The sequence below is a fragment of the Phascolarctos cinereus genome, unplaced genomic scaffold (genome assembly GCF_003287225.1).
Source record: "Phascolarctos cinereus isolate Bilbo 61053 unplaced genomic scaffold, phaCin_HiC Scaffold_5;HRSCAF=322, whole genome shotgun sequence".
Taxonomy (NCBI): Eukaryota; Metazoa; Chordata; class Mammalia; order Diprotodontia; family Phascolarctidae; genus Phascolarctos; species Phascolarctos cinereus.
In genome coordinates this window covers 29,153,558-29,180,510 of record NW_027555958.1, presented here as the reverse complement: position 1 = coordinate 29,180,510, position 26,953 = coordinate 29,153,558, and the positions used below count along the sequence as shown (strand labels likewise).

General features: G+C 45.7%; 1 protein-coding gene across 3 annotated transcripts in view; it reads left to right on the top strand.

The window, feature by feature from the left end:
* ULK2 (unc-51 like autophagy activating kinase 2) overlaps positions 1-26,186 on the top strand; it is a 76,765-nt gene extending 50,579 nt beyond the window's left edge. For 2 of the 3 annotated variants that reach the window (XM_021007056.2, XM_078154752.1), the window contains 13 exons: positions 2,469-2,603; positions 5,005-5,150; positions 5,411-5,491; positions 6,318-6,604; positions 6,728-6,915; positions 7,324-7,433; positions 10,944-11,093; positions 11,782-11,990; positions 13,258-13,436; positions 18,019-18,137; positions 18,462-18,619; positions 23,577-23,712; positions 24,458-26,186. In XM_021007056.2, coding sequence (XP_020862715.1) covers positions 2,469-2,603; positions 5,005-5,150; positions 5,411-5,491; positions 6,318-6,604; positions 6,728-6,915; positions 7,324-7,433; positions 10,944-11,093; positions 11,782-11,990; positions 13,258-13,436; positions 18,019-18,137; positions 18,462-18,619; positions 23,577-23,712; positions 24,458-24,525 — 1,966 coding nt within the window. In that variant the 3' untranslated portion in view covers positions 24,526-26,186. The remainder of the gene's footprint in view (positions 1-2,468; positions 2,604-5,004; positions 5,151-5,410; positions 5,492-6,317; positions 6,605-6,727; positions 6,916-7,323; positions 7,434-10,943; positions 11,094-11,781; positions 11,991-13,257; positions 13,437-18,018; positions 18,138-18,461; positions 18,620-23,576; positions 23,713-24,457) is intronic. The other variant, XM_078154753.1, reaches the window with a different exon arrangement.
* Positions 26,187-26,953: the final 767 nt, after the last annotated feature.

Here is a 26,953-nt window from a genome sequence, read left to right as displayed (position 1 = left end):
CTGCTGGGGAATTCAGATTGAGCTCATCCGCCTGCAAGAGTAATAACAGCATAGAAACAAGCGATTTTCCTCCGGTTGAACAAGGACAGCTAGCAGGGCAGAGATGATGGGTCTCTTTTAAAGCAATGAACTTTTAAACTTCACTCTGAGAGGGCGGCTGATCCTACGAACTTCTGAACGTAATTCAAAGACAGAGAAGTGATGTATAATAGGATCATTTCTGATTTTTTCAGTAGGAAGAGGGAGTTTGTACTATACTTTCACTATTTTTCGGAGCTGTAACTGCCCTGTCTGCACATGGAACATTTGTTTAGGACTTTTTCCACGAAGTTGCCCTCGACAAGTAGATTTTACTGCGATGGTGTGATGGTGGAAGCGAGCTTGGGTTCAGCAGGTGGGAATGAGTAGAGCTGCTGACTGCCGGTATCAAGAAGTATGATTCGGTGGATTAGAAGGAGAGCCAAACGCTGAGGCCTTGGTCGATCACATCGATTCTTCTGGAATATCCGTGGGGAAGTGCCGGAACACTGCTTGTACACGCTCGAATACTTCTTTGAGTTATTGGCACCAGGGATTCACAGTGGTCGGGGCAATATCATAGTTGGACAGTGTCAGATTTTTTTATTTGGTAGCAAATCTAGCCTCAAACACTTTCAGTTTTTCCATCCCAGAGGACATTGTGGCTCGGAACCAGAAGGCCTGGGTTCAGATCCTACCGCTTGACAATCCAGTGCCTGGGACAGCTTTGGACGAGCCACTTAACTCCCCTCAGTTTCCTCATCTGCAGAACGAGGGTGTTAGGCTGGATGAGCTGAGGTGCTTCCCCAGCTCTAGAGGGATGACCTGTGGTTCTCCCCATTACATTGAAACCACAGGGAGAAAAGAGGCCATCCGTATGGGCCTAGTTCTTAGTTGCTCTGTCGCAGGCTCTCGCAATGACTTCAGGCCTGGGCCCTGTTACTGGGGCAGAACGCTTCAGGCGTCTGTGTGGTCGTCAGGAGTCCTTCAGGCGTCACTGGAGAGCATGCGCTCTGTACCTTTTGGTGGTTGGTCAGGGCAGACAAAAAGAAAAGTCGTCACTTGGTAGCTAAATGTCTAGCAATGAACTCCCCCCGACAATGGACATAGCCCAGTGCCGCGTGTGCTTCGGTCAGTCAGTGGCTCGTAGCCTTCCAGACACTGCAGGTCACCTGCACGCTCACCAGAGGGGACCCTAATGAAGGGAGGCACCCAGTAGCTGGCGTCTGAGAAAGCCATTTAACTTTGAATGCTTTCTGTTTTCCAGTTTCTAGTAAAGTACATTTACCAAAAGTATGAATAATTGTATTGAGAGTTTCTTGATCTGAATACTTAAAAGATAAATAATGTTTCTCTGATGTTTGCAATGTGTTGGTGGGTTTGCTTTTTTTAATTTGGAAAGAGTTTAAAACATTCTGATGTCAAGATAAATATTAATCAAAAAATAATTAAAATAAAATAAAATCAATTAAAAATTAATGAAAATAAATAAATAGGATATAAATACCATTTGTTTGAGGTACTTAAATGTGTGGTTTTGTTATAGCTGATTTTGTTGGGAAGAGGGGGAATTCACAGTGCTTTATTAGGAAAGGAAAGAGCTTAGCAAGCTTTCATGTTCACACATGGTATTGTTCTGAGCCATGGTGAATTTTCAGAATTTGCTTTGGGATCAGAAATTAATGTGAAATTATCTTAAATATAGTATTACATGCATTTCTGATAGTGATCTTTTTGATAGACTTTTGTATATTTATTAAATCCTTGAGTCTAATTATACATAATTCATATAACTAGATGATAGCATGTGTTTTGTGTTTTTTTTGTTCTTTTTTTTGGTGAGGCAATTGGGGTTAAGTGACTTGCCCAGGTCACAAAGCTAGTGCCAAGTGTCTGAGGTTGGATTTGAACTCAGTTCCTCCTGACTCCAAGGCCAGAGCTTCATTCACTGTGCCACCTAGCTGCTCCATGTGGGTTTTTTAAAGAGAGGAATCACACAGCATGTTTTTAATCTTGAGAAATTCTGAGGTCCTTGGGCCAGCTTACTTAGTAATAGCTTTTGTAAACATTCCACTCCTCTTGGCTTTTGAACATCCCATTCTTTTATGCGGTAGATTTTCCTAGACCTATTTTGCTGTCTCATAACATGCAGAGGTCTGCCAGTGGGAGACTTTGGAACTTTCTCCGTGACTGTGTGTTTGGTTTTTGTCAGTTCATGTCACAGTTCTTGGTCTTTAGTGAAGGTTGGGAGGACATTTTAAAATTACAAAAACACAATTTAAACATGTAAGTTGTAAAGTCGTTGTGTTTCACTTGACCTCAGAAAAACTTCAAGTCGTTCTACATGCACAGGTAGAATGTTAAAATCCCCAAATGCCAGTGATAGTTCAGGCGAGAGAAGCTGTCTTGTCAGCATTTTTCTTACCTTTGTCAACACATTGTGGTTGCAGACCATGTCAGCCCTCCCCGTCACCACACAGTGAGACCGCACCAATCCCAGTGCCCACTCAGATAAGGAATTATCAGCGGATTGAGCAAAACCTCTCCTCAGCCAGTCCTGGGACAAACCCCCACGGTTCTCCAAGGTGAGTTATTTCTGGGGCTCGTTGTACTTTGAAAGTTGGATTGGTCTCTGTTCCAGACTTCGCCTCTTGGTTTTTCTTGTCTACATGAAAGAAGTGTTCCCAAATGAAGCATCACTTTATGGAAAGATGAAAGTCTCCTTTCGTTTGTCGCAGTTTCAGCAGCCCTAAGGAGATTCATGGGCTTGGGGTGCCCTCATTTTCCACGCTGTTTTCTACATCCACTGCATTTTCATCAGCCAGCTGATGTCTGTCAGTGAATGATCAGCAGTTAGCTGTCTCTGTTTTAAACAAACGTCTCTTCTTAACTTAATTCAGCTGGTGTTTGCTGTGTGGCTGCTGGGTTGTTTTTGCTTTCATTTTCATTTTTGTTCTGGTCCTGTGATACTGGTAGAGAAAACTGAGAGTGAGGAAATTCTCAGCCTCACTTCTGTGGCCTGTGGTCTCGAGAGACACACTCCAGAGCGGGAGCTATTAGCCCAGAAAAAAGGTGTTTAACCCTCACAAATTGTCCTGTTCTCTCTAAACTGACTACCCTCTAAGGCTTCCACCCTGCCCTTACTAATGATAGTGAGACTTCAGTGCCACTGGTGTATTCCCCATAGCACCTTCTTTGCATCTGGCGCCAGAGAAGACAGTTGATGCACTTGGGATGCAGTGGCCAGAGTACTGGTCTGGAGTTCATGCCCAGGATTTGAGTCCCAGCTCTTCCCAGGCCATCACATGGTCATAAGACTTCAGATGGAATCTCTGTTCCAGCCCTTGGATAGATCACACCCTTCTTTGAGCCTCAGTTTCTTCATTTGTAAAATCAAAGAGGTTGCACTAGAGCATTTCTAAGCGCTCAGTTCTTAGCCCTCTAGTGACGTGTATATCAGTGGGGAATGGAGTTCCCAGTACATTTACAATCTGTCTGTGTTTCCTGAGAGTTGATGGATGTGTAAGAAAGTACAAAATGGCCATAGAAGTTTACTGGTTTTCTCTAGAAAGTTGATTCCAAATGGTCAGCAGATTGGCCTCGTTTTGTCCCTTCTAATAGATCCTGTGTTACTGCCGTGTGTGTCATCAGGGGCTTGTTCCTCTTTAAGTTTTTTGTTTCGTGGTTAAATGAAATTTTACATTTTGGTGTTTGGCTCATGTGGGCTTTAGGACAGTGGCAGCAGAGGCACAGATAGTGGCTTCATTTGTGTGTCTAACCGTGGCCGCCTCTCCATCCTCATCTTTTTTGACCTCTCCACAGCCTTTGACGTGGTGGATCACCCTCTTCTCCTGATGCTTCCTCCTTCTGGGTTTTTGGGTCACTGCTCTCCTCTGGTTTTACTTCCCCTTATTTAATGGCGAGTGTCCCATAGAGCTGTGCCGTGGGGCTTCTGTCTCTGTGCTATCCACTTGCTGATTTCTTTGGCTCCCATGGACATTGATGATTCTCAAATGTGCTTATGGAGCCCTGATCTCTTTGCTGACCTGCAGTCATTTTCAGCTGCCCTGTAGTCATCTCTGCCTGGATGCTGTGTAGACGTGCCATCTTGCCGTGTCCAGTACTGAGCTCATTTCTCTCCCTGCAGCCTGAAACCAAACCTTTCCAAACCTTTGTATTACTGTTAAGGGCACTGCTGTCTCAGTCCTCTAGGCTTTCAGCCTAGGAGTCATCCTGGACTTCTCACTGTCTCTCACCCTCACATCCAAGCTGTTGCCAAGGCATCCTTTGCAGCATCCCTCGAATACACCCCATCCTCTCCTCTCCCCCTGCCCCACCCTGGTGCAGACCCTCATCACCTCACGCCTGGATTCCTGTCGTAGCCTGATGGTGGGTTTGCCTGCCTCAGACCGTGTCAGCCCTGCTACTCCCTAAACTTCAGTGGCCCCTTTCAACTCCAGCATCAAATATGGAATCCTCTATTTGGTGTTCAAAGTCCTTCATAACCAAGGCTCCCTACCCTGCCTGCAGGCTTCTTAGACCTTCCTCCATAGCTTGTGCTCTGCCATTCAGTAACACAGGGCTCCTGGTTGGTCCTTGAACAAGACAGCTCCATCTCTTGGCTCTCGGCATTTCCGCTGGCGGTCTCGCGTGCCTGAAGTATTCTCCCTTCTCTGCCTCCTGGCTTCCTCCAGATTTCAGTTAAGATCTCCCCTTCCTGACGCCTCTTAATTCTGGTGCCTTCCCTCGTTGATTCCCGTGCTTGTTTGTGCCTGGCTTTTCACATCGTCCTCTCCAGCAGCTTCTGAGCCTTTCGAGGGCTGGGCCTGGCTTTTGCCTTTCTTTGTGTCCCCGGCATCTAATGCAGCGACTGGCACTTAGTAAGTGCTTCCTAAACGCTCATTGCCTGACTAAAGTTTTAGCGCACTAGATCATAGGGGTTTATCTTGAAATTCTACCTTTTAAAAAAAAACCCAAACTTTTCAGATCTGCAGCGGTACGAAGGTCCAATACCAGCCCTTTGGGCTTTCTGAAGATGGGCTCCTGCTCTCCGGTACCTGCAGACGCAGTACAGACTGCTGGGCGTAGGCTCTCCACAGGGTCCTCGAGACCGTACTCTCCTTCTCCATTAGGTAAGGAAGGCCTCAGGGACAAATTTATGCTTAACTGATATAAGGGTGCTGTAGAAGCATTCTGTGGGTAAGTAAATGGGCCATTGTTGGCATGTTTGTCTGATATGATTTCTAACTATGCAAATTGCATATTGTTAAAGGCAGGTGCTTTTAAAACCCTAATTTGCTATGTTGTTTTGAGTGTTTGATATGTTTCTGTTCTTCTACCTCTTATAGTGAGAGAACTCTCAAACTTTCAGTTCTTTGTCCTTCTCTTATAGTTGGCACTATCCCCGAGCAGCTTGGCCACTGCCGTTGTGGGCAGCCGCAGGGTCACGACTCGAGGAGTAGAAATTCTTCAGGTGGGTCACTGCAGCTGGGGAAGTAAATGGAATTCTACAGCTTAATTTTTTCCTAGTCTGTTCTCAGAGTAGAAATGAGATACTTTTTTGACACTTTGGTTTTTCAGTATTTTTTGTATGCCATCTTTGAGTTAATTCATAGTTATTTCACTATCTCACTGTGGTTGTTGTCAGTACTTCAGGACTTGACTCCTAGGAACCAAGCAATCATGTATAAACTTGGTTATCTCCTTTAGACAGTTATAAATGATGCAGAATACGAACCATGGGTCTTCATGGTATTCTCACTATTGTTCAAAATGTGACCTCCTAGCATCGCTATGGCACAGCAGTCTAAACCAGGGGTAGGGAACCTGTGACCTGAGACCACGTGTGGCCTTTTGACTGAGTCCCAAGCTTTACAGAACAGATCCTTTTAGTAAGGGGATTTGTTTTGGACTCAGTCAAAGGGCTGCACTTGAGGACCTGGAGGACCACATGTGGCCTCGAGGCCGCAGACTCCCCACCCCTGGGCCAGACTCATGGATGGTCTGATTCCATCTTCCCCTCCTTGGTTAACCGTTATCTCCTTTTGTGAGCTCCCGGTAGAGGCAGCGGATGGAGCTGTCCCTGTAGAATGCTGTCCTCTGAGAGCAGGGAGCACAGGGTGCATGAGATGGGTGTTGTGAGGAGGGGGCCAGAGAGCACATCACGGAAAGATGAGATGTTTTCTTCCTTGTTGTTTTAGATCTTTGCCTGGACCTTGTGTGTCCCATGTGTGTAGTACTGTAAGGTGTTAGTAAGATGTGTGTTCTGCTCTTCCCTCCTTGTTCATTTTTCTTCATAGGTTCTCCAGTACCACAGTCGCAGTCACCGCAGTGTCTTTTGTTGGGTGCTAGACTTCAGAGCACGCCTACGCTCACTGATATCTACCAGAACAAACAGAAGCTTCGAAAGCAGCATTCTGACCCTGTGTGCCCATCCCACGCAGCATTTGGATATAGCTACTCACCTCAGCCAAGTAGGCCAGTCAGCCTTGGGACCTCACCCACCAAGCATATGGGCTCTTCTCCTAGGAGCTCAGACTGGCTCTTTAAAACTCCTTTGCCAACAATCATTGGCTCTCCCACTAAGGTTGGTTTATTAAACCATGTTATGAGTTGAGAAACATGGGAGTACTTCAGCCCAAAGCTTCCGTCTTTTCGTGTGTCGTAAGTGGAAAATGAATAAGCGTTCTATTAAAATGTGTTTGTCTAGGCCACAGCTCCTTCCAAGATCCCCAAAACCCAAGCTTCTTCCAATCTGCTAGCTTTGGTTACACGTCAGGGATCAGCAGATGTGCCAGCTAAAGATGTGAGTGACCCACGAGAGTTCTCACATTTTCTCTCGGCCCAAGGAAGTGAAAGGCAGGTGGCTGAGCAGCATAACAAGGCCACATTTGGCAGGTAAAATAATTCAATTTACCAATTTTTCTTTGTAATCTTAAATATAAAGAAAGGTAATAGCATGAACATTTTCCCTTATAAATTGTAAGATTTTAATAAACAGCTTTATGCACTGGGGATATGATGTGAAATTTCTTCTGTGGACATTTAACACTTCTGAAAATTACAGATGTGTCCTGTGTAGCATAAATACAGTCTTGACTTCCTGGACCTTTTGACCATCCTGTTTTTGTTTGTTTTGGTATTGAAAATTTGTTTCCACCCTACAATCTCCCTTCCCACCCTGAGAAAATTGCCTATTTGTGGATTACGTATCGCCTCAATATAAGCCTTAGTCTTTTTGGTACTCAGTAATTTTCAAGGTGAAGTATTCTCTTTTCCATTGACAACATGCCTGTCCTTTTCTAGATCTGTAAGTACTGGGAAATTGTCCGAGCAGCAAGTGAAGACGCCCTTGGGCGGGCAGCTGTATCAAGGCAGTACCGATAGTCTCAACACAGAACGACCAATGGATACGGGTAAGAAGAGCAGGTTTAACAGTATTGGCAGCTTTCATTTTTATGGTCATTTTTTTCTGCCTGCCTACCCAGCTCTCTGCCTAAGTTTTTGGTTATGGTTCTAGTGCTGGGAGAAACAAGGTAAGCCTAACTCATGATAAAAATCACTCTTAAGGACATAGCAAGTCTTTTGCTCAGATTTGGAGTAAAAATTACACTGTCTTATCAAACAATGGCACTGCTGAAATCTTTAGCATTAGAAATAGCGTGTTGAAACTTGGCACTGTAGAAAAGAGGAAATGGCTTTATTACCTGACATTTTGAATTCAACTTTGTATTTCTTAGTAGGTAAAGGTTCCCTTAAACATGATTATGTTTAATCATCAACAAAGACTAATCCATTGAACATCCGTTGCAAGTGGAGCACTCGTGAATGCTTTTGTTTAGAAAGGTCCCTTTTATGATTTCTCAGGCTAACGTTCTAACAGTACAATCGCTGAGCCAGATGGTTTGTTCAGTTTTGTGACACTTTCCAAAATGTCTCTACCAGTCTAAGCTCCACCAAAAGTATGCTGACCAGCCTGCGTTAAGCCGTGGACCCGACCCTGGATCAGACACTGGGCATGCAAAGACCCCAGTGACACAATCCCTCTTCTGAAGGAGCTGACCTTCCAAGCACAGCCCTTCTACAGGTGTCTCTTTCCTTGCCAATGTGGGACTCCATTAGTTTGTGCTACTTGTGTCCTTTTAGAAAAGTTCTCTTTTATGTGTTCTGTGTATATTGCTGAACATGCCTAATGGGCTGCTATAGTGACCATAAGTGTGTTGATTTTGGAATCTTTGAGTTGACTATGCCCAGGCCCTGATGATTTTTCTAGAAACTTCTAGACCATTTCTCTTCCATTGATCTTTAATACTCTTTCTTCTGGGTCCTTTATGTTCATTCTATCCTTTTTGATGTCTTCTGTTTATGTATCTCCAGGTATTCACAGTTTTCCCAGTAGTCTTCTTCCTCACTCCACCATTCCCTGCCTTAGTTCTTTTTTAGGCAATTGGGGTTAAGTGACTTGCCCAGAGTCACACTGCTAGTAAATGTCAAGTGTTTGGTCTGAGGCTGGATTTGAACTCGGGTCCTTCTGAATCCAGGGCTGGTGCTCTATCCACTGCGTCACCTAGCTGCCCCCTACCCCTGCCTTAGTTCTTGATTGGACCTCAGTATTTATTTTGGTCACGTCTCTAACACCTTGACTCCAGTCCTCTCCTTCATTTCCAGTTCACCCACACAGAGGCACCTTCAGCCTACCTCATCCTCTTCAGCCATGAACATTTCCAGGGTATTACAGTTACCTCTGCTCCTCCTCAGAGTCTTCTCATACTCAGTGTGTTCTTTGTCCTCATCTCGTCTTTTTGTCTATGAGATTGTGTTTGTCTATGAGACCCAGTGCCTGGTACACAGTAAGCACTTAATAAATGCATGTTGACTTGACTCATTGGTTCATCAGTTGCTCCAGGTCACCTCGTCCATCTTGACCATTCTGGCTTCTTCTCTTACTACTTGGTGCTGACGTTCCCTTGTCCTAGGGATGCCTTGTTATTTCCAGTCTGCTTATATATCCTGCCTCTAAGAAAAAGCAAGACATGGGAATTGAATTGAATTTTGTTTAGAGATAGCACGATATAGTAGAGGGCTGACTCGTCAGGGGCCCTGGGTTCCAATCCAGGTGCCAAACCTTATTAATTGTACAGCCATCCCACGAGGAGGTTGTGCTGCCTCCCATCTCTGGAGTGTAAATAGTGTGAGCTTTGTGTGAGTGCACAGGGCTGTAGTGAGGAAAGTGTTCTTTCTGGAAGCCCGTGTTGTGTTATATTGTATTTGTGCTGATTATGGTGATGTCTATGAGAAATGCAAAAAGGAGAGAATGAATTCTGGATGTCAGTGTCCTCAGAGAATCTATTGTGGTAGCTGTGTCCTTCTGCTGATTTTGGTTTTTTTCCTTCTTTAATAAATTCGTGTTGCAAACACTATTTTGGAACGACAGCCCAAATCTCCTGGCTGCTTCTCTCCACAGCTGTTAAAGCAATAACTCCCGATTTTTCTAAGTCTTAAATTTTTCTTTGACTCTTCTATCCCTCTCTCTGCATCTTTATTTGTGATATTATTGTTGAGATTTGAAAAGTTTTTCAGTAAGATTATTTCCAGTTTTCTGTAAATTAAGAACAGGATAGCTATATCTGTAGCTATATATTTTTAGATATATATCTATACATATGTCTGTATCTATAGATAGATATATGTCCTATTCTTTATTCTCTGTCTCAACTTTTTAAGACATGTATACCAAAGTAAAAACAATGCCATTTTTGGCCTCTTCATAGACTTGTCCTAATAACCGAGTCATGCTTTTAGTCCTTGGCTCTGGTTTCCTCCAGGATGAGTCAGAGCACTCTTCCAGTTGTTTCTGTGCATAGTGTTTTTGTCCATGTTGGAAATCTGTCGGTAAACTAGCTGTGGTGGACAAGGGTTAGTTTTAGAGTTAGTCGTTTTCACATTCACACTGACGTTTTTTGGTTCTCTTGTAGATGATTCCATGTTTACAGAGTCACAGGGTAGGCTGAGCTCTATCTAGCTGTCCTTGGTAACTCGTGTGAAATCTGACTATGAGGTAACTTAGAGGTAGTTCAGTGTGGATTCCTTAAATTGGTGTGGACAGAATTCTTTCTGAAGGGGAGAGTCTGAAAAAAGACTTCCATTTGGGCTCTTCAGCAGCCCTCAATTTGGTTTTGGGAATGGTATAGGAAAAGGGGAGAGAATATCCTAGACCTGTATGGGCATCACTATGAGAGGCGAAAGCCTGTAACTTTTTGGGGGGCCATAAGGGGAAAAATGTCCCTTTTGCCCTCATTTATAGTGTCCAGACCAGCTGTGAAAGAGTTTGGTAGAAGGGAGAAAAGAAAGGATGCTCTGGGGACAATTGCCCAAGGAACCTGCTTGCAGCTTAGGGTGAGCATCAGATCCTGATGCTTGAGGCTGAGCAGGACCATGGATAGTAAAGTTCCTGATTGTTTGGGGGATGAAAGTTTCTTCTGGAGGAGTGAATGTGTGATTTTAATAAAAAAAGTCAATGAGGAAAATGGAGCTGATTTGATGGAATTTTACTTAAAACCAGTGTTTAGCAAGTACATATATTCAGTAGCCCAGGAGAGCCATCACCACGCCTCAGCAGTCATTTAGTCGCGTCTAGATTCTGTTCTTTGACTGTTCTCTAATAACAGTGACTCGTACTTGCTCCATGCTGACAGAGGCCTTTTTGGGCATCATGTCTTCTTACGCTCATCTTGACCTTCTGTTGTAGAGGCATGACACATGCTGTTCCCTTCTTAGAGCTAACGAGTGACCGTAGGTGGGAGATGGGTTCCTGTACCAGCGCACCTTCTCCTGTGGCATGGACTAGAGGTTTCTCTGGGAGAGCAAGTGCAGCTTTGGCTTGTGTTTTGCAAAAATCATATCTACTTTGTGCCCTTCTCTTGCAGCTCCTGCAGGGGCCTGTGGCATTGTTCTGGGACCTCCTGGGGCCACGGGGGCCAGTTCTAGGGCTGTAATGTTTACCGTCGGATCTCCTCCCAATAGCGCTACGCCTCCTACTTGCACCCAAATGGTTCTTCGTACGAGGACAACTTCAGGTGAGCCCTCGCTTTCTTATGGCAGGCTTTGAATAGGGATAGTTAGACTGGTAGCTGGAGGTACCATCTTGATAACTGTAGATGGTTTCAACTTGGACCTAAGACAGATGGTGCTGTTGGACATTCTAATCGAGTTTGTTGCTGGCTCATTGTGGGCCGTAGAGGCAGGTCAGAGAACCTCTCAGGACCTTCTCATTTCACAGATGAGCAAACTAACGTCTGTGATCAACATCTCACAGCATTTTAAAAGGAAACAATGAGAATCTATGGGGTAGAGATATCATCTTTTTAAAATGATATATTTTATTTTAAAATGGTGTTTTATCTCTCGATGTAATAATTGAAAGGAGAGATGAACAGTTGTTGGTGCGTTAGCTCTTACCTGGAAGGCCTGTGGTGGTAGACCCAGACCGCTTTTGAACGTGATAGTCGTACTAGATACCAGCGCGGCGCTGCAAGTGAGTTTCTCCTTTTGGGGAGATAGTTTTTCTTAACATTTTGCACAGGATTCAACCAGGTTTCCAATTTTATGAATACGGAAAGCATGACGATAGAATAGTGTATTTTCCCTCTTTTCTCATTTGATATCCACTCACTGGTTCTTGTATGTCTTTAGTCCTGTGGTGTTAAATAAGTAGAATTAATGGATCATCCTCAGGAGACTCCTGTGTTTTCTGTTTCTATGTAGTTGGATCCAACAGTTCTGGAGGGTCTCTCTGCTCCACCAGCGGCCGTGTCTGCATGGGCTCCCCTCCTGGCATTTACATGGGTTCTTCTCCGCCGGGAGCAGAGGCAGCGCCAAGCCTGAAGTACGCGCCATATGGGACGTCCCCTCCCAGCTTGGAGGGCTTTATCACTTTTGAAGCTCCAGAACTTCCAGAAGAGACTCTGATGGAGGTAGTGACAAAGAGATTCTGGTATTTTAATGTCACGTTTAATACAGTAATAGATTAGAAAATCACACTTGGATTCTTTGTCTTTTTCATCTAAAAATGCTGTTTAATTCTTTTCTGAATAAAGTAAACATGACCTCAGCCCACAGTTTAAGAAGTGCTGATCTAGGGAACACCCAGGGAGGCCCAGCACTAACAAAATTACTTATTTTCACGGTTTGTTCTTTTCTGCAAGGCAGAGAAAACTGGCGTATATTCAAGACTGTTAAAAATGGGAAAACTGCCCATGTTGCTAGAGACCAGCCTACTCGTGCCACCCTCCCCAGAATCCGTGTTGTCTATAAACAGATTGAGCAAAGGGTTGTGTACCAAATGAGAACCAAATCAGAACACGTTCTGATGTTTTTAATGCTCAAAAGGGCATCTTGAAGTCAATAGACTGTCCTTTCTGGATGAGACTTTGAGGGATGTTAGGAATTCTGTTCTCCAGACTCAGTGAGGCCCATCAGACCGCAGAGCTTTCAGCATGCTTCTGTCCCCAGACTAGATGAGGGCATCAGCATCATTCCCTCTCTTCCTGCCTTGGGAAACCAAACCCTGTGGTGGCCCCAAGGAAGAGGGAGAGAGGGCAGTTTATGTGCTTCTCCCCCACCCCAGGATCTGTTTCCTTTACCTCATTAAATCCCTGTCAGGCCAGCCTTCCCTTTTGTCCCCAGTGGACAAGGAGCAGGTAGGCTGGACACCATCACCAGCCTTTGCTACTAATTAAACTGGTGGCAGTTTCCTAGAGCCACTCGGTCAGCTGGGTTTCTTTTTTGCCTGTGAGGCTTATTCCTTTGTCCCCGTCACGTGTTCCTTCTTATCACGGTGGCACAGAATTAGGGGAAAGCTAAACTAAAGGGTGCAGAGGGGCGTAGCGCTCGAGGCCTTCGCTCGACCCAGTCGGCCTGTCCGGGCCTCTTCTGCCGTATGGATAGTTTGACGATGTTTGAAGACAGTTAAGTCGCACAAACACGTGTGTGCCTTGAAGGAAGGGCGCGGTGCTCCCTGCACAGCGCTCAGAGGTGGAGAGAAATTAACCTGGAGGTGAAATCTGTGGGGATGTTGTTTACTGAAGCTGGTGGTGAAGAGGAGAACGTGAGGCTCCTGCGGGCCTCTTTTGGTCTTCTTGTCTCTGGCCCAATTGTAATGGAATCGCTTTGAAACTTTGAGCCTTACTGCACCACTGTTGTGGGCATGTGTGTTAAGAGACATCCTCCTCTTCCCCACAGAGGGAGCACACGGACACACTGCGCCATCTGAACGCGATGCTGACGTTCACCGAGTGCGTGCTGGATCTGACGGCCGTCAGGGGAGGGAATCCCGAGCTGTGCACGTCGGCCGTGTCGCTGTATCAGATCCAGGAGAGCGTGGTGGTAGATCAGATAAGCCAGCTGAGCAAAGACTGGGGGTACGTGCCTTCCCTTAACTGGTGTGTGGGACGCAGCCATCACAGTAGGCTTGCAGAGGGGAGGCGGGAAGAGACCCTGCCGTAGCTTCATTGTGTTAAGGCCTCCAGGGGAGACTTGAGAATGTTTTCTTGTAGAGAGACTCGGATCTGAACAGGTGCCACCGAGACCCGGGAGCCACAGGCGGCCTTTGGCCCTTTCGAGGCCTCAGTGTCTCCTGCCTTTTCTTGTTTTAAAAACTTCTCTTCTTTATTCTGAACAACACCATCAGCAAACATGAACGTTCAGTAGAAAAAACATCAACGAGGATGATATTTGGAACTTGGATCTGTCACATTTTTTAAAGAACTTTTATTACATTTAGTACAAGAATAAAAAGCCTCCCTTGTTTGTCTGTGGCCAGGTGAGAAAAGAAGACAGTTTGTGAGGTTTGGGTTAGTCCCCTGTGTTCTCCCTGAGTGTCTGAATGCACGGGAGAAATTTGTTGACGGATTGAAAGACGTAGAATCCTCTTGGTACCGAGAAGCATAAAATGGGGGGCCTGCCCTCCTCTTTTCTCTCTCTTTTTTTTATGATCTTGCCGCTTTACAATCCCCACTCCCCCTTCCTTTATTACAAATCAGTACAGTCAAGCAGAGCGCACAGGCTGGTCTGAAGCACACGCCCCACAGTGTTGTTCTGGCCCACCCTCTCTCCCGGGAGGCGGCAGTCCTGTCTGGGCTTTCTAGTACATCGTCCTCTTGAGTTTGCTTCTTTCCCTCTGCGCGGGCCTTTCCACGTTTTTCTCCTTTGCATTAGTTTCTTAGGATGCAGTAGTCTTATATTCCATCCCTCTGGGTTCTTTTGAACACTCTTCCAGTTCCCCCTGGGCAGGGGGCCCTTCACCTTCACCCCCACCGTGGCCTGTGCCTTCCTTCTGAGTTTACATTTCATCTCCCCCATTAGAATGGGAGCTTCACGAGGGCAGGGACCAGGTTCTTGGCTTTCTTTGTATCCTGACCTAGCACAAAGCAAACTTGTAATTAATAAATGCTTGTTCACTGAGCAGTTTGGGCAGCCAGTCTCCACCCTGTGTCCACACCTTCCTTCCACTTTATTGCTGTCACAGTTGCTATGACTGTTTTGTTATATACAGAACCGTTCCCTGTCTCTTGGACCTCCTTGGAGTATATGCCTAGTAGTGATATCATTAAGGAACCTTTTCTGTAATAATTCCAAATTGTTTTCCAGAACAGTGAGACCAGCGCAGAGTTCTGCCAACAGTGGACTCGTGTGTCCGTCTTCCTCCAGCCCTTTCCAGTATTTGCCCTTTTCATTTTTGCCAGTTTAGGAGCATGAGGCAAAAACGCCAGTTTTCATTTGAATTTTTTAGTGATTTGTTTGTAGCATTTTTATAACTGCTGGTAGTTTAGCTTTCTTTAGAAAATTGCCTTTCCATGTCTTTTAAATTGTTGTCTGTGGGAGAATGTCTCTAGATGCTTCTCTCTTGCCATTATGTACATGGCACCTGGCTGATGTTTCTCCATCAGCAAGCCTTTTAAGCACCCGCAGGGTGCCAGCCCCCGTGCTAAGAGCTGAGGGTCCAGAAGATAGCGATGAGGGTCCTTGTTCTGAAGAAGCTCACATCATATATGAGGTGTGGGGAAGTGTAGGAGCGTATCACTCAATCAGCAGTTATTTCTTAAATGCCTCCTGTGGGGCAGACATCATCCTAGGTGTGGGGAGACAAGTATGCATAAAAATAAAGCATAGCTCTAAAGGAAATCTAAACAAACATGCAAGGGGTTAGGGAATGACTTCAGGTGGAAGGTGGTGCTCAAATTCTGTCTTCATGGAAGAGAAGGACCTGTGGCTTGAAGGGGAAGAAGGGAGGGTGTTTTTGGTGTGTGGGATGGCCAGTACAGATGGAGCATCACGTGTGAGGGAAAGAGAGAAGGCCAGTTTGGTTGGATCATAGAGTACAGCAAAGGAAGTCATGTCCTAGGAGCCTAGGAGATCTTGGGCAGCTTTAAAGCTCCGTGTGGAGTCACCGCCTTAGGTTTTCACTTAAGGATAAGAACTTTGGCAGCTGGATCTAGGATAACCTGGAGCCCTGGGGGAGGGTGAGACAAGTCAGAAGGTTCTTGTGATAATCTAACAAGAACTGTGGTGAGTGCAGGGGAGGGCCTAGATCCCAGCCAGACTTATCTAATTCAGTGTATGGGATGAGAGAGAATGAAGAGTGGAGGAAAATGCCCGGATGATGAACTGAGGCCCTAGAAGGACGACCGTGGTGCCCCCAACAGAAATCAGAGAAAGAAGAAGTCCTTTCTGGACATGCTAAGCTCAAGATGTCTCTGGAACATCTAGTTTGAAATGTCCAGTAGACAGTTATTGGTGCTAGATGGCGTCTTGGGAGAGAAGAGAACTGGAAACATCTGTGATTCATCAGCATAGGGATGATTGTAAACTAGTTAGCTGATTAGGTGGGAGAGAGTGAGGAGGAAGAAGAGAAGGTGGCTAGGACAGGAAGCCCCCATCATGTGGCCTCGTTTCTCTTAGTAAGTTGCAGGGTCCTTAATTGGGGGCAAGAAGGGATATGGGATGTTTGAAGGAGGGAGAAGTTTTGGAATGGCTTCTGTGGGGAGTGAAATAGGAAATGGGTTAGGGAGGAAAGGAAGGTCTGCTCTGCTGCAGTGAGGCCCTCCACATAGCATGGCTGTGAGACTTGGAAGCCTCTGGCAGTGTTCAGTGGCCCACGAGTAGGTGTTGGGGAGCTGGCGTTGGAGAGGAGAGGAGCCTGTAGAGATGACAAGGCATTCGGGTGAGATTAGAAAGGGAAGGAGATAAAGCCAGAATGAGGATCGGGGTTAGAACATCTGAGGGTAGAAGGCTTGGAGGCCATGGTGAGATGGGGCATGTCAAGGTTTCTCCTTTGGGTTTTATGCCCCACCCTTGTTATTGACTTGACCATCCCTTCTTTGGCCGAGACAAAGTGAAAAAGAAGGAGGTGGAGGGAGTGTCTGTGGACTGTGAAGCCTCCTGTTAGTAGGAAGAAAGGAGAGGAAGGTGGTGAGGCAGGTGCTGGACTCCTTGAAAAAGGAAGGAGAAGGAAATTTTGATAAAGTGGACTTCAAGAGAGGAAAGGTCTTAAGGAAGATGTGAGAGGGAAGGTGCTGGCAGCTAAGGGACAAGGAAGACCTCCAAGGAGGGTGGCCTCTGAGCTGAGGCTTTAAGGAATCCAGGATTGTGAGAGGGGGAGCTTGGGGAGCAGCACTGAACAGTCTTGTCCTTTGGGGGATCCTGAGGCAGTTCTCCTGCCACAGCCTGCTGCTTGGGTCCTTCTTTGAATGACTTGACTTATCTTTGAGGCCGGGGTCTCCTCAGATTGATCGTCAGGCACGTTGGAAAGCCTGACACCCCAGTGGGAGGGTTGTTGTCTGTGGACAGCAGCATATATGTGGTAAGGCACAAATCATTCCCTCTGCTTCTGAAGAAAGAAGCAGCACCCCCTGTGTGGGGCGAGGCAGTTCAGCCAGGGGCAGTTGGACTATGAAACCTGCCTCTGCAGGGACCCTAAAGCTGAACTTTTTGTTTGCCTTTTGACTGCCTTGCGTCATGAGAGATAGTAAGGATGCAGTCACCACTTTGTCACTGGCCCAGAGAACGAAAGGTAGATAATTAAATCATTTGCCCCAATCTGAAAGGGTAGTAGCCAGATTAAAATGCAAAGAAAAAGGGCTGAAGGATTGGTTTAGGCCAAAATTCAGATGGCAGCGCTTCATCGTCTGGGAGTCTTCCCCAATATTCTTCTAGAGGAAGTAGCACAAAGCTCTCGGGACAGAAAAGAGGTCTGACTCTGTCTTGGAGAAGACAAACATTCCCATCCCTTTCATCGCCTCCTCCCTAGGCTCTTTTCCCCCAAATACTCTTCTCCCAAAAGGTCAAATGCACATTTCATTTATGTGCTGAGGTTGACTCTGACCTTCTTTCCATTTGTGTGAGTCTCAGCTTGGAATTCATATAACTTTTAACATTTATTTTACAAGTAATTGTACATTTAGCAGTGAAATAAATGCTTTGCCCTGTGTGTATTTTTTTTTTTAAATTATGGTGAGTTCTTTGTGTTAGAACATGACTTTGATAGTATGGCCTGGCCCAGGCCTGTCAATTGGAAAGGGGACTCTTTATGGTCACCATTGTTGGCAGGGAGGGGGTTGGACCCTTTTCCCTATTTCTGTAGCTGCTATGCTTATAGATATTCATCAAGGGGTCACATTAGCATCACAACAACATTGGACAGCCACCCAGGCAGCACTTCTGGGTTCGTGTGTGGGATATTCAATGATGGCATTGTGCATTCTCTGATTTTAATTGGGGCAGAGACTTGTCTATCCTTTTTGTTTCTTTTAATTTTCCTGTTTTGCTAACACATGGTCATTCAGAGTCGGGGACTAACATGTTCCATGTTACCTTCAGAAGTTTTGCCTCCTCCTCTTTTACCCTAAGGATGGTGAGATGTATCTTAGTAGAGTGCTAAATGAGCTAGCCTGATAGAAGTTAAGTCTGATGTTTAAAATCTGAATCCTCGTGTTTCCTCTCTAGACAAGTAGAACAGCTGGTATTATACATGAAAGCGGCCCAGCTGCTCGCGTCATCTTTGCATCTTGCCAAAGCCCAGATCAAATCAGGGAAACTGAACCCATCTACAGCTGTTAAACAAGGTATGGAAATCAGCAACAGTAATTATTGTCTGGTTTCAGTGACTCCTTTAATTATTGCAGTACGAGCTTAGAGGAGTTATTTAAGAAATAAAAAGAAGAAAGTGTATGCACTGTGCAGTAGATGGAGAAAAAGGTGTCAAAAGGACTTCTTTATTAATGTTACTTTAATCAAAAGAAAGCCTTAGGGGGGAAAATGGATTTTTTAATCCCATTTTCAAAGATCAATCCTAATTGTGTAGCTAGGGTGAAGTAGGAAGAGGCAAATCAGGGGATCTTTTCTGTTTCTAATATTGATAAATTTGTGCTGTATCTTGACTTTTCCAGTTGTCAAAAATCTGAATGAGAGATATAAGTTCTGTATCACCATGTGCAAGAAACTTACAGAAAAGCTGAATCGCTTCTTCTCTGACAAGCAAAGATTCATCGATGAAATCAACAGTGTGACTGCAGAGAAACTCATCTACAATTGTGCCGTAGAAATGGTAAGACTGCGTGGTTTAAATGGGAGTGGGAGAGGCTCTCCAAGTGTGACTTGTTCTGTCTTTGAAGGGAACCTGTTGACTTGTACCAGTCATCTCTTTAGCACCATTTCTTCCCTCTAAAAGAATGCTTAGGATTGTCTTCACCCTGAGTCTGTGACTGCGTTGTGATGGAATAAATCTAAAAGCTTCCTGTTGCCTAATTGTTCGTATAATTTTCACATTGAATTCAAGAAGCGTGCTTGCTGTGTGCAGTTTTATTCTTGGCAATAGGAGTCACTCAGTGAAAGAAGGTTTAATGTGCAGCCCTGACTATAAGATGCTGTGGGGTCCATTGTAGGAAAAATCATTTGCAACTGGGGCAGTCAGGGAAGGCTTCATGGAAGTGGTAGCATCTGAAGTGGGGCTTGAAGCTTGAAGTATTTTCACAGGCTGAATGGCAAAGGCATGAACTAAAGGCCCTGAGGTGGGCTAGCAAGGTCCCTGTGAAGGGGATAGCCAGGATGTGGTTCTAGTGTGTGGAGAGATTTGGAAAGGGAGGTTGGAAACAGAGCGGGGGGTGGGAGGGTTGAACAGACCCGCTCAGCCCTGCTCTTCAGAAAGATGTGCTGTGTGGTAGAGTTACTGTAGTGGACCCATGTTCTCATCCATGGGAGCATCTCCCCAAAAGGGTGTGTCAAGCTCAGCCACACCTGTGAATTGATTTTTATGCTCTCCTCTCTGCAACCCTCCACTGCAGAGCACAGGAGGGTACGTGTAAACAGGACGAGCAGTCAAACGTGAGGAAGGCCTCACTTTAGCCTTGGATTGCTCCTGTTCATGTGCTGCTGAATGAAGCCAGAGACAAATCTGGAAATCCTGCTGGTTGGGCCCTCACGGTGTCAGGGCTGTCCATTTATACATCCCGTGGCTCCCCCCCCCCCCCCACCCCAGACCCTGTCAGCTGAGAACCAAATTCAGTCCTTTACGGAGAACTCCCTCTTCTCCCTGTCGTCTCCTTCGCCCCTGACTCACATGAGGAGGCAGCCCCTCTCCTGGCCAAGGGGAACCCTTCTGTGTGTACAGGTGACTGAACCGTCCTGTCATCTCTGCCCTCTTTCATTGTGTGCTAGCTGCTTTCCAGACTGCTTACAAGCATGTCTCCCCGATGCTCAGAGAACCCTCACCTGATTCCCCATCCCCGCTAGCTTTCATCCCCTCTCTCCATCTCCCCCCCACCCCACCAGCTTTTTGTGGCTGTCTGCAGTAAGTGCCCCCACTTCCTTTCCACGCATTGCAGCTCTCTGCACTCTGGCTTCCAGCCACATCGTTCAGTGGAAACCTGTCTCCAGAATTACCTGCATTCTTATGGCCAAATTTAATGGACTTGTCTCAGTCCTTGTCCTTCTGTATCTCACTGATCAGCCTTTGACTCTGTCTACCCTCTTCTTGCTGCTGTCTTTCACTCTGGTGACATGGCTGTCCTGTTTCTTGTGCCTCTCTCATCACTCCTCATTTTCCTTTTCTGGAACTTTGTCCAGGTCACGTCCACTCACTGTGGGTATCCCCAAGGGATGTTGTTCATTTTCACAGACGAGGGCCCAGGTCCCTCTTCTTTTCTCCCTGATCTCATCAGCTACCACAGATTTAGTTAATGTTCATCTCTCTGCCCATGATTCTCATTTTCATTTGTGCAGTCCTAACCCCCAGTCTGACATCTCCAACTCTTAATATCTTGTAGATGTCTTAAACTCCAGCTTTTCCATCAAACCCTCACCTTTTCCTAACTTGCCTATGACTGTCCATCATTCTCCACTCCTCACTTGCTTATTTCTGTCTCTTTCTTTCCTTTGACACTGGTGTAGGCATGGACTGTTGCAGTAGCCTTTCTGTCAGTCTTCGTGCCATAATTCTCTCCATTCTGGTCCATCCTCTCCTCAAATGTCTGAGTGACCTTCCTTAATACGGGTCTGGCCGTGTCTCACACACACCCCTTTTGCTTCCTAGTCAGCAGACGACAGTGGCTCCCTGTTACCTCCGAGATCAAGTGGATGATCCTGTTTGGCTTTCAGAGGCCTCCATAATGGGGTCCCTTCCTATCTTTTTAGCCTTTTTAAGCCGTGGTGACCTCCACGTGTGTCCTCTGGGATCCAGCAGCACTGGCCTTGTCATCCTGACTGCATTTTCACCGCCCGTTCCTCGTTGGCGGAACGCTTGCATTTCCTTCCTCTGGCTTTTTCCAGCTCTGCGCCACAGCTCCACATTTTGGTCCTCTTTCCCCTCGGTGCTTTCTCTCTGAGACCACTCTCGGGTTATCCCGTCTAAGCTTGTTTGCTCCTTGTCTGCCATCTCCGATGACTGCAGGAGAGGGTGAGGCTGGTGACGTTGCCCAGCTCTGCCTCGCTCAAGTCCAGCTCGCTTGTGAGTCAGGACGTCAAGATGTCATCGGTCCTCTTCGAGAATGAAGGATCAAGGGCCACCCTCTCAGTAGACTGTAGGGTCCTGGGCAGCAGACTGTCTTGCCTCTGTGTGTGTCCCTAGGGTGTGGGGCGGTTCCTGGCACACAGTGGGCACTTAGTAGTTGCTTGTTGACCTGACCATTCGTGGTTTACTTGTAACTGTTGGCTGTTATTTTTATAGAAAAACATTTTCTGCATTTTAAGCTATTTGGTTGTGGTAAAGCCATTAAGAAAATGCACGCTTTGACTCACCTAGCAGCAATTCATGGACTCAGAGTTTGTTTTCAGGTTACTGAAGCATAAAAACAAAAGAAGTCACTTCTCTAATTGCCTGCTTTTAGTATGAAAGAGAGATTGTGTGATCATCTGTGACCAAAAATATGTCTATTGAAATGGAGATGTGCACAATGTTAAAAATCAGAAATGGGGGGGGGGAGCTTGAACAAAGCTTAAATGTGATATTTTATCTAAAATTCTCACCATTAGGAGATACCCAGCTCTCCAGGCAGTTTCAGGTAGTCTTTGCTTCCAAACAACATGAAAGACTAATTGTACAGAACAACTCTTGATTCATTATATATATTTAAAGATCTAAATTTAATTAGTTTAGAGATCTCTTAATTTAGATACCTAAATTGTAATGGGCTTATTTGCTACCCACAGATATGTTAAAAACCTGTTTCCTAATTTAAAGGCAAAGGAATGATATTTCTACAGTGGGTACATCCTTTAGATTAGTTTTTAAAAATACATTTTAATGAAACCATTTGTTTCCATATCACTTACATTTATCAAAGTGCCCCTTCCCCATCCTGTTCCATAGATCTAGCCTTTTTAACAAGGACAAAAAGAAGGAAAAAAGCCAGTTGAGCAAAGTTAACCAGCACATTGAAGGGTTCTGCTGCCCTCTGCAGTGTGCCATAGTCATAGGCCCCCTCTTTGGTCAGGTAGAGAGGAGGGAGGCAGGGGCTCCTTCGGCCATTCTGCTCGCATACAGCTTCAGGTTCTGTGCTCCTCCTTGGCTGTGGTGTTTTCTGGAGTCCTACTTATTTGTCCCCCTCTGCACGAGCCCCTCCGAGCCAGGCTTTCTGTGCTCCTCCTGGCCCAGCCGGACTCCATGCCATGCACAGACTGGGTCCTGGTGCTGCTCTCAGAGTTGTGTGATGGAGGAACCGTGGCGGGTGGGGAGGGGCTGGAGTCTCAGCTGTACCAGCGTGGAGGCAGGTACTGCCTGGCATTTCACAGCCCCTCCGGCCTTGCCTCGGTCACCATTGCCCATTGACCATGCATGATGTGAAACCTCAGAGTTGCTGTGGTGGACATTTGTGTTCTCAGTGTCAGGAGCATCTTTCTTAGAGCTGAGAACCATCCTGCCCTTTGGCTGCTTGTCTCCTGTCAGGCGGCTTGTGGCCGTGTGTGTTTCTGTGAATTGCTGATGTACCTTGGAGAGCAGAGCTTTGTCGGATAGTTGGGAGAAACGGGTTTTTTTGCCCAGTAAGCCACTTCTCTTCTCATTCCATTGGCGCATTCATTTTGTCTGTGTGAAAACCTCCATTTCGTGCAGTTGAAATGACCCATTTTACCTCTAGTAATTGCCAGTCAGTCCACAAGCTTTATTGAGCGCCAGGAGCTGTGTGCTGTCCTGGGGACACACGGACAGGTGAAAAGACAGTCCCTGTTCTCAAGGATCTGATGGGATCGACTTAATTAGTCCAAAGTGCTGTGGATTAATTTTGTCAGAACTTGTACCTCATCTATTCTGATGCATCAGGTAGAATGGGAATGATAATTCCATGATTTGCGTTTCTGAAGGAAGAGTGGTTTTTGGGGACGTTTACTATTCATGGGATGCCAGGCCAGGAAGGGACTTTGAAAGTCATCTAGTCTGACTTGACAGATGGAGAAACTGAGGCCCAGAGAAGCTGAGGGACTTGCCCAGGGTCACACAGAAGTTAGGGGCAGGGCTGGACTCCCCCATCACTGCCCTTCTACTTTGGTGCTGGACCACTACACAGGGCTTATATTTCAGGGTCTTGAAATGCCAGAATTGTGCCAAATCCCAGTAATGAGAATTCCTTACCAAAAGAGTGGTCATGATGACTAAGCACCCTGCATCTCAGGGAACATTACAGTCCTTGGTTAGGAAAAGAGGCTAAGTTAGATTGTAACAGTGTTTTATCTAGGTATCTTCTAACAAATTTACTTTTATGAAATGCTAATATGCCAGTTATGCTAAAATGCTAATTGTGAAGTTGGCTACTTAACCTTTTGTCTTTTGAAATAAGAGCTAATTTTTTCCTTACGATCTCTTAAATGGAATGGTCCATTCTTTTAGCTATTGTGTGTGTGTGTGTGTGTGTGTGTGTGTGTGTATGTAGTTATTGGTATACTAATTCAACTTAAAAGTTTCATCAAAATGCAACATGCTTTAATTCCTAGATTTACAGCTTTCTTGTTTTAAATACATTTTACTTGCTTCGGACAGTTTAGAAAGTTCTGATCTTCTCCTGTGTCCTCCTCAGGTGCAGTCAGCAGCCCTTGACGAGATGTTTCAGCAGACGGAGGACATTGTGTTTCGGTATCACAAAGCAGCTCTTCTTTTGGAAGGCTTAACAAAAATCCTGCAGGACCCTGCAGACATTGAGAACGTACACAAATGTGAGTGTGTGTTTGGAGCTCATAACCCTTCCTGTAAAAAGGACAGTGCTGATAAAATCCCTGTCCTCTCTGACTCCACCTCAGCAGAGTATCTCCTTCACAACCATCTCACCCCTTTCAGAAGTTGTTAACCGTATGTCTCTTCAGAGGCCCAGCCTGATCCATCCAGGTGAAAGTGCTGGAGGGGAGGAGAGTAGCATCCTGCTTAGGGCATGCACTAGTGCTTTGCTTACAGCCACCTCGAGGTAGATCCAGTCAGTCAGCATTAATGAAGCACCTACTACATGCACCAGGCACTGCGCTGAGTGCTGGGGATGTAAAAATAGGTGGAAGGTAGTGCCTGCCCTCAGGGAGCTCACAGTCATCTCACGGGACTGGACTTGGGGCTGTGTGCTAAACAGCATTCTCAGCGCCCCGAGCAAACAGTCTAGGTTGGATGAGGCTTGTCTCTGTTTTCTCAGGTTTGCCCGTTTGAGCAGGTTAGCGGTTACAATTTAAAGTCTTTGAGGTTCACAAAGTCCTCTCCTTTTGCCTGTAAGATGAAAGGACTGGGAGGCATGGCCTGTCACAGCCCCCTCCAGCTCTAACCTGGGCTTAACTGGACTGTGAGTGGGGTCTGGGTCCCTGGAGATGGCAGTGCGACGGCGGTTAGGGAGTGATGGTCATCTTTTAAATTTCCATTAGTTCCAACTATCCGTGGTTTATAATGTCTGTCCTAAGGGGAATTTTCTGGTTTTGCTTGCAGATAAATCTAGTATTGAAAGAAGGCTGTCTGCTCTCTGCTATGGTGCAGTGACTGTCTATGAGCCATAGCCTCTCCCATGGACCGAGCAGCAGTGACATTAGGGAGGTGGGGGTCGAGGCCCACCCCCCTCCCCGGGAGGATTGGTGACTACCAAAGAGAATGCCATTGATACAGAGAAGGACAGTGGCCCTGTGAACGACTGCTGTGTTTGTAGGGATGACGTGCGGGGTGGAGAGGCCCCCCTTTCCTTTTGTCTCTTAGAAGCAGGAGTGAAACACTCTCCCTGGGTTTCAGTGTCAACGTGGTAAGTGCACCTTGGACTGAATGATGGCTCATCAGTGCAGTTGTCCTGCCCGAGGATCTTGGGGAAGGGCGAACACTCCCCCAGCCCCCGGCAGTGGGGGAGAGATGCTGCTGCAAGTGGAGTGTCCTTCAAAGTTTGCCTCTCAGACTGCCAGGAAATGCCAGAGGCAAAAAGTAGGAACCTCCAGCCTGGACAGGGGTGAGGTTGGCTCCAGCTGAGTATGCATCCAGAAAGGGAAAAACCCCCTTGAAAGGGCTGACAAGTTGCCTCTGCTCCATCTGGAGCTGGATTTGATCTAACGTGGCTACAGGCTTGATCTCTTCCCAACAGATTTCATGTTGCACTAATTTACTAAAGCAATGTATTAGACTTTACAGAACTATTAATTTAACACCAGATAAGGCACAATGGACTTACTCCAAAAAAGTTTCATTTTATTGTAAATAAATCCTTTGCAGAATTTCAAATGTGTAACTTCTAGGAGAATTTTAAACAGACTGTACAAACTTATATTCGTGTGACCCTTTGCCTTTTTTTACCTATTTGTCTACAGCTACCAGTTTTTTCAGTAATGGAAATGTTTTGAGTTCCTGCTTTGTTTTTGCTTTTCCTCTATAAGGCTTGGTTGCATTTTTTTTGTTGTGCATGCAGAATGTGCATTAATTAGCACCTGTGATCTCAAAAGGGTGTGTTAAAAGCGCTGTCTCCAGCTTCTTGGGCAGTATTAGAACCAGTGCTGGAAATTGAGAGGGGCTCTCCCAGAAGGTTGGGGCCTGCACCAAGGTTGGTCATCTAGATGTTTCTTAGTGATGTGGGCTTTCTACATCAAGTTTATAAAAAATCAGGTTTGTTTTTTCTGAAGGAAGTGGGGGTGAGGGCTTCCCCCCCACCCCCGGGTGGGCACTTTTCATTTCAAGCTCAATTTTTGCAGCTTACCAAATAGTAAGGCCTGGAGTGTTTAGGTAAGTTACCTGAAGACTCCTCTGGAAATGGTTCCAATATTGTATTTTATTTTGTTTTGGTTACTTAACTGCTTGAATACTTGAATAAACCATTCTCCAGAACAAAATCATTTTAATCCTTTTAGATAACATGGTCTGAACTCTTTGACAAAGTTGTACAGTAGCTCTGCATCGATAGCGTTTTGGTGTACTGATGAAAACCATGAGTTTCTCTTTACTTTGACAAAGTAATGTAATTTTTACCTTATTTATCTGTATGAAATTCCAACAGTTAATTTGAACGTTTATTTATATAATGTTTGTATTTTTAGGTCTTTAATACAGTGTTTCTACCTCTCATTTGTAACAGCATGCATTCTTCTGGAAACTAGGGAATAACTCACTGAACTGTTGTGTGAGAGCCTTTTTATTATCGCCTGTATAAATGTATATTAAGGTAAAATAAAACTGACAACGGTTTCTAGGTGCAGTTTGGTCTCTTCCAAAACTTTGATTCCTGACAGGCAGGCAGCCACTTGTCATCTTGGATAATAGTGTATGTGTATATGTAATATTATGTATATCTGTTTATCTTTAAGGTTTGCAAAACACTTTAATATGGTTACCGCCCTGTGAGGTAGGTATTCTTATCCCCATTTTGACAGATGAGAAAACTGAGGCAGAGGTGAAGTCACACTGCCAGTAATTGAGCCTAGAGGTAAACTCAAGCCTTCTGACTACAAGTCCAGTGTGCTGTCCGCTGCCTTACCTCACTGCCTGCCCAGACAACCCACACTTTTCTGTTACTGATATTAGGGTAATAGAAGGGGAAAATCATTGATGTGGCAGACGCTTCTCTCTGTCCTTGTAGATGAACGATTGATCCTGCAGCATCCTGTAATATATCTGACTGGAGAAGGTCGGGGCCCATCCGTGCCTGTGACTAGAGCCTGATGGTCATAGACACCCTCACTCTTTCTTCTATTTGTATCGAGCTCTGCAGTTTCTAGAATCTTTGCCTCCCAGCCATCCCTATGAGAGGTGCAGGCACTGTCCCTACATCTCGTGTCACAGATGAGAATTGCTGAGGTCCAGAGAAGTTCTTGGTCATTTGCACAAAGGCCCGGTGTAACTCCTGAGGGTCCTGATTCTTGAGTTAGGGGTGGGGGGAGGGAGGCTTCCCTCGGCCCCTGTGTGGGTCAGTCAGGCTCACCCTTTCCCAGGTTCTGCTTACTCCCTTTGTGGGCACAT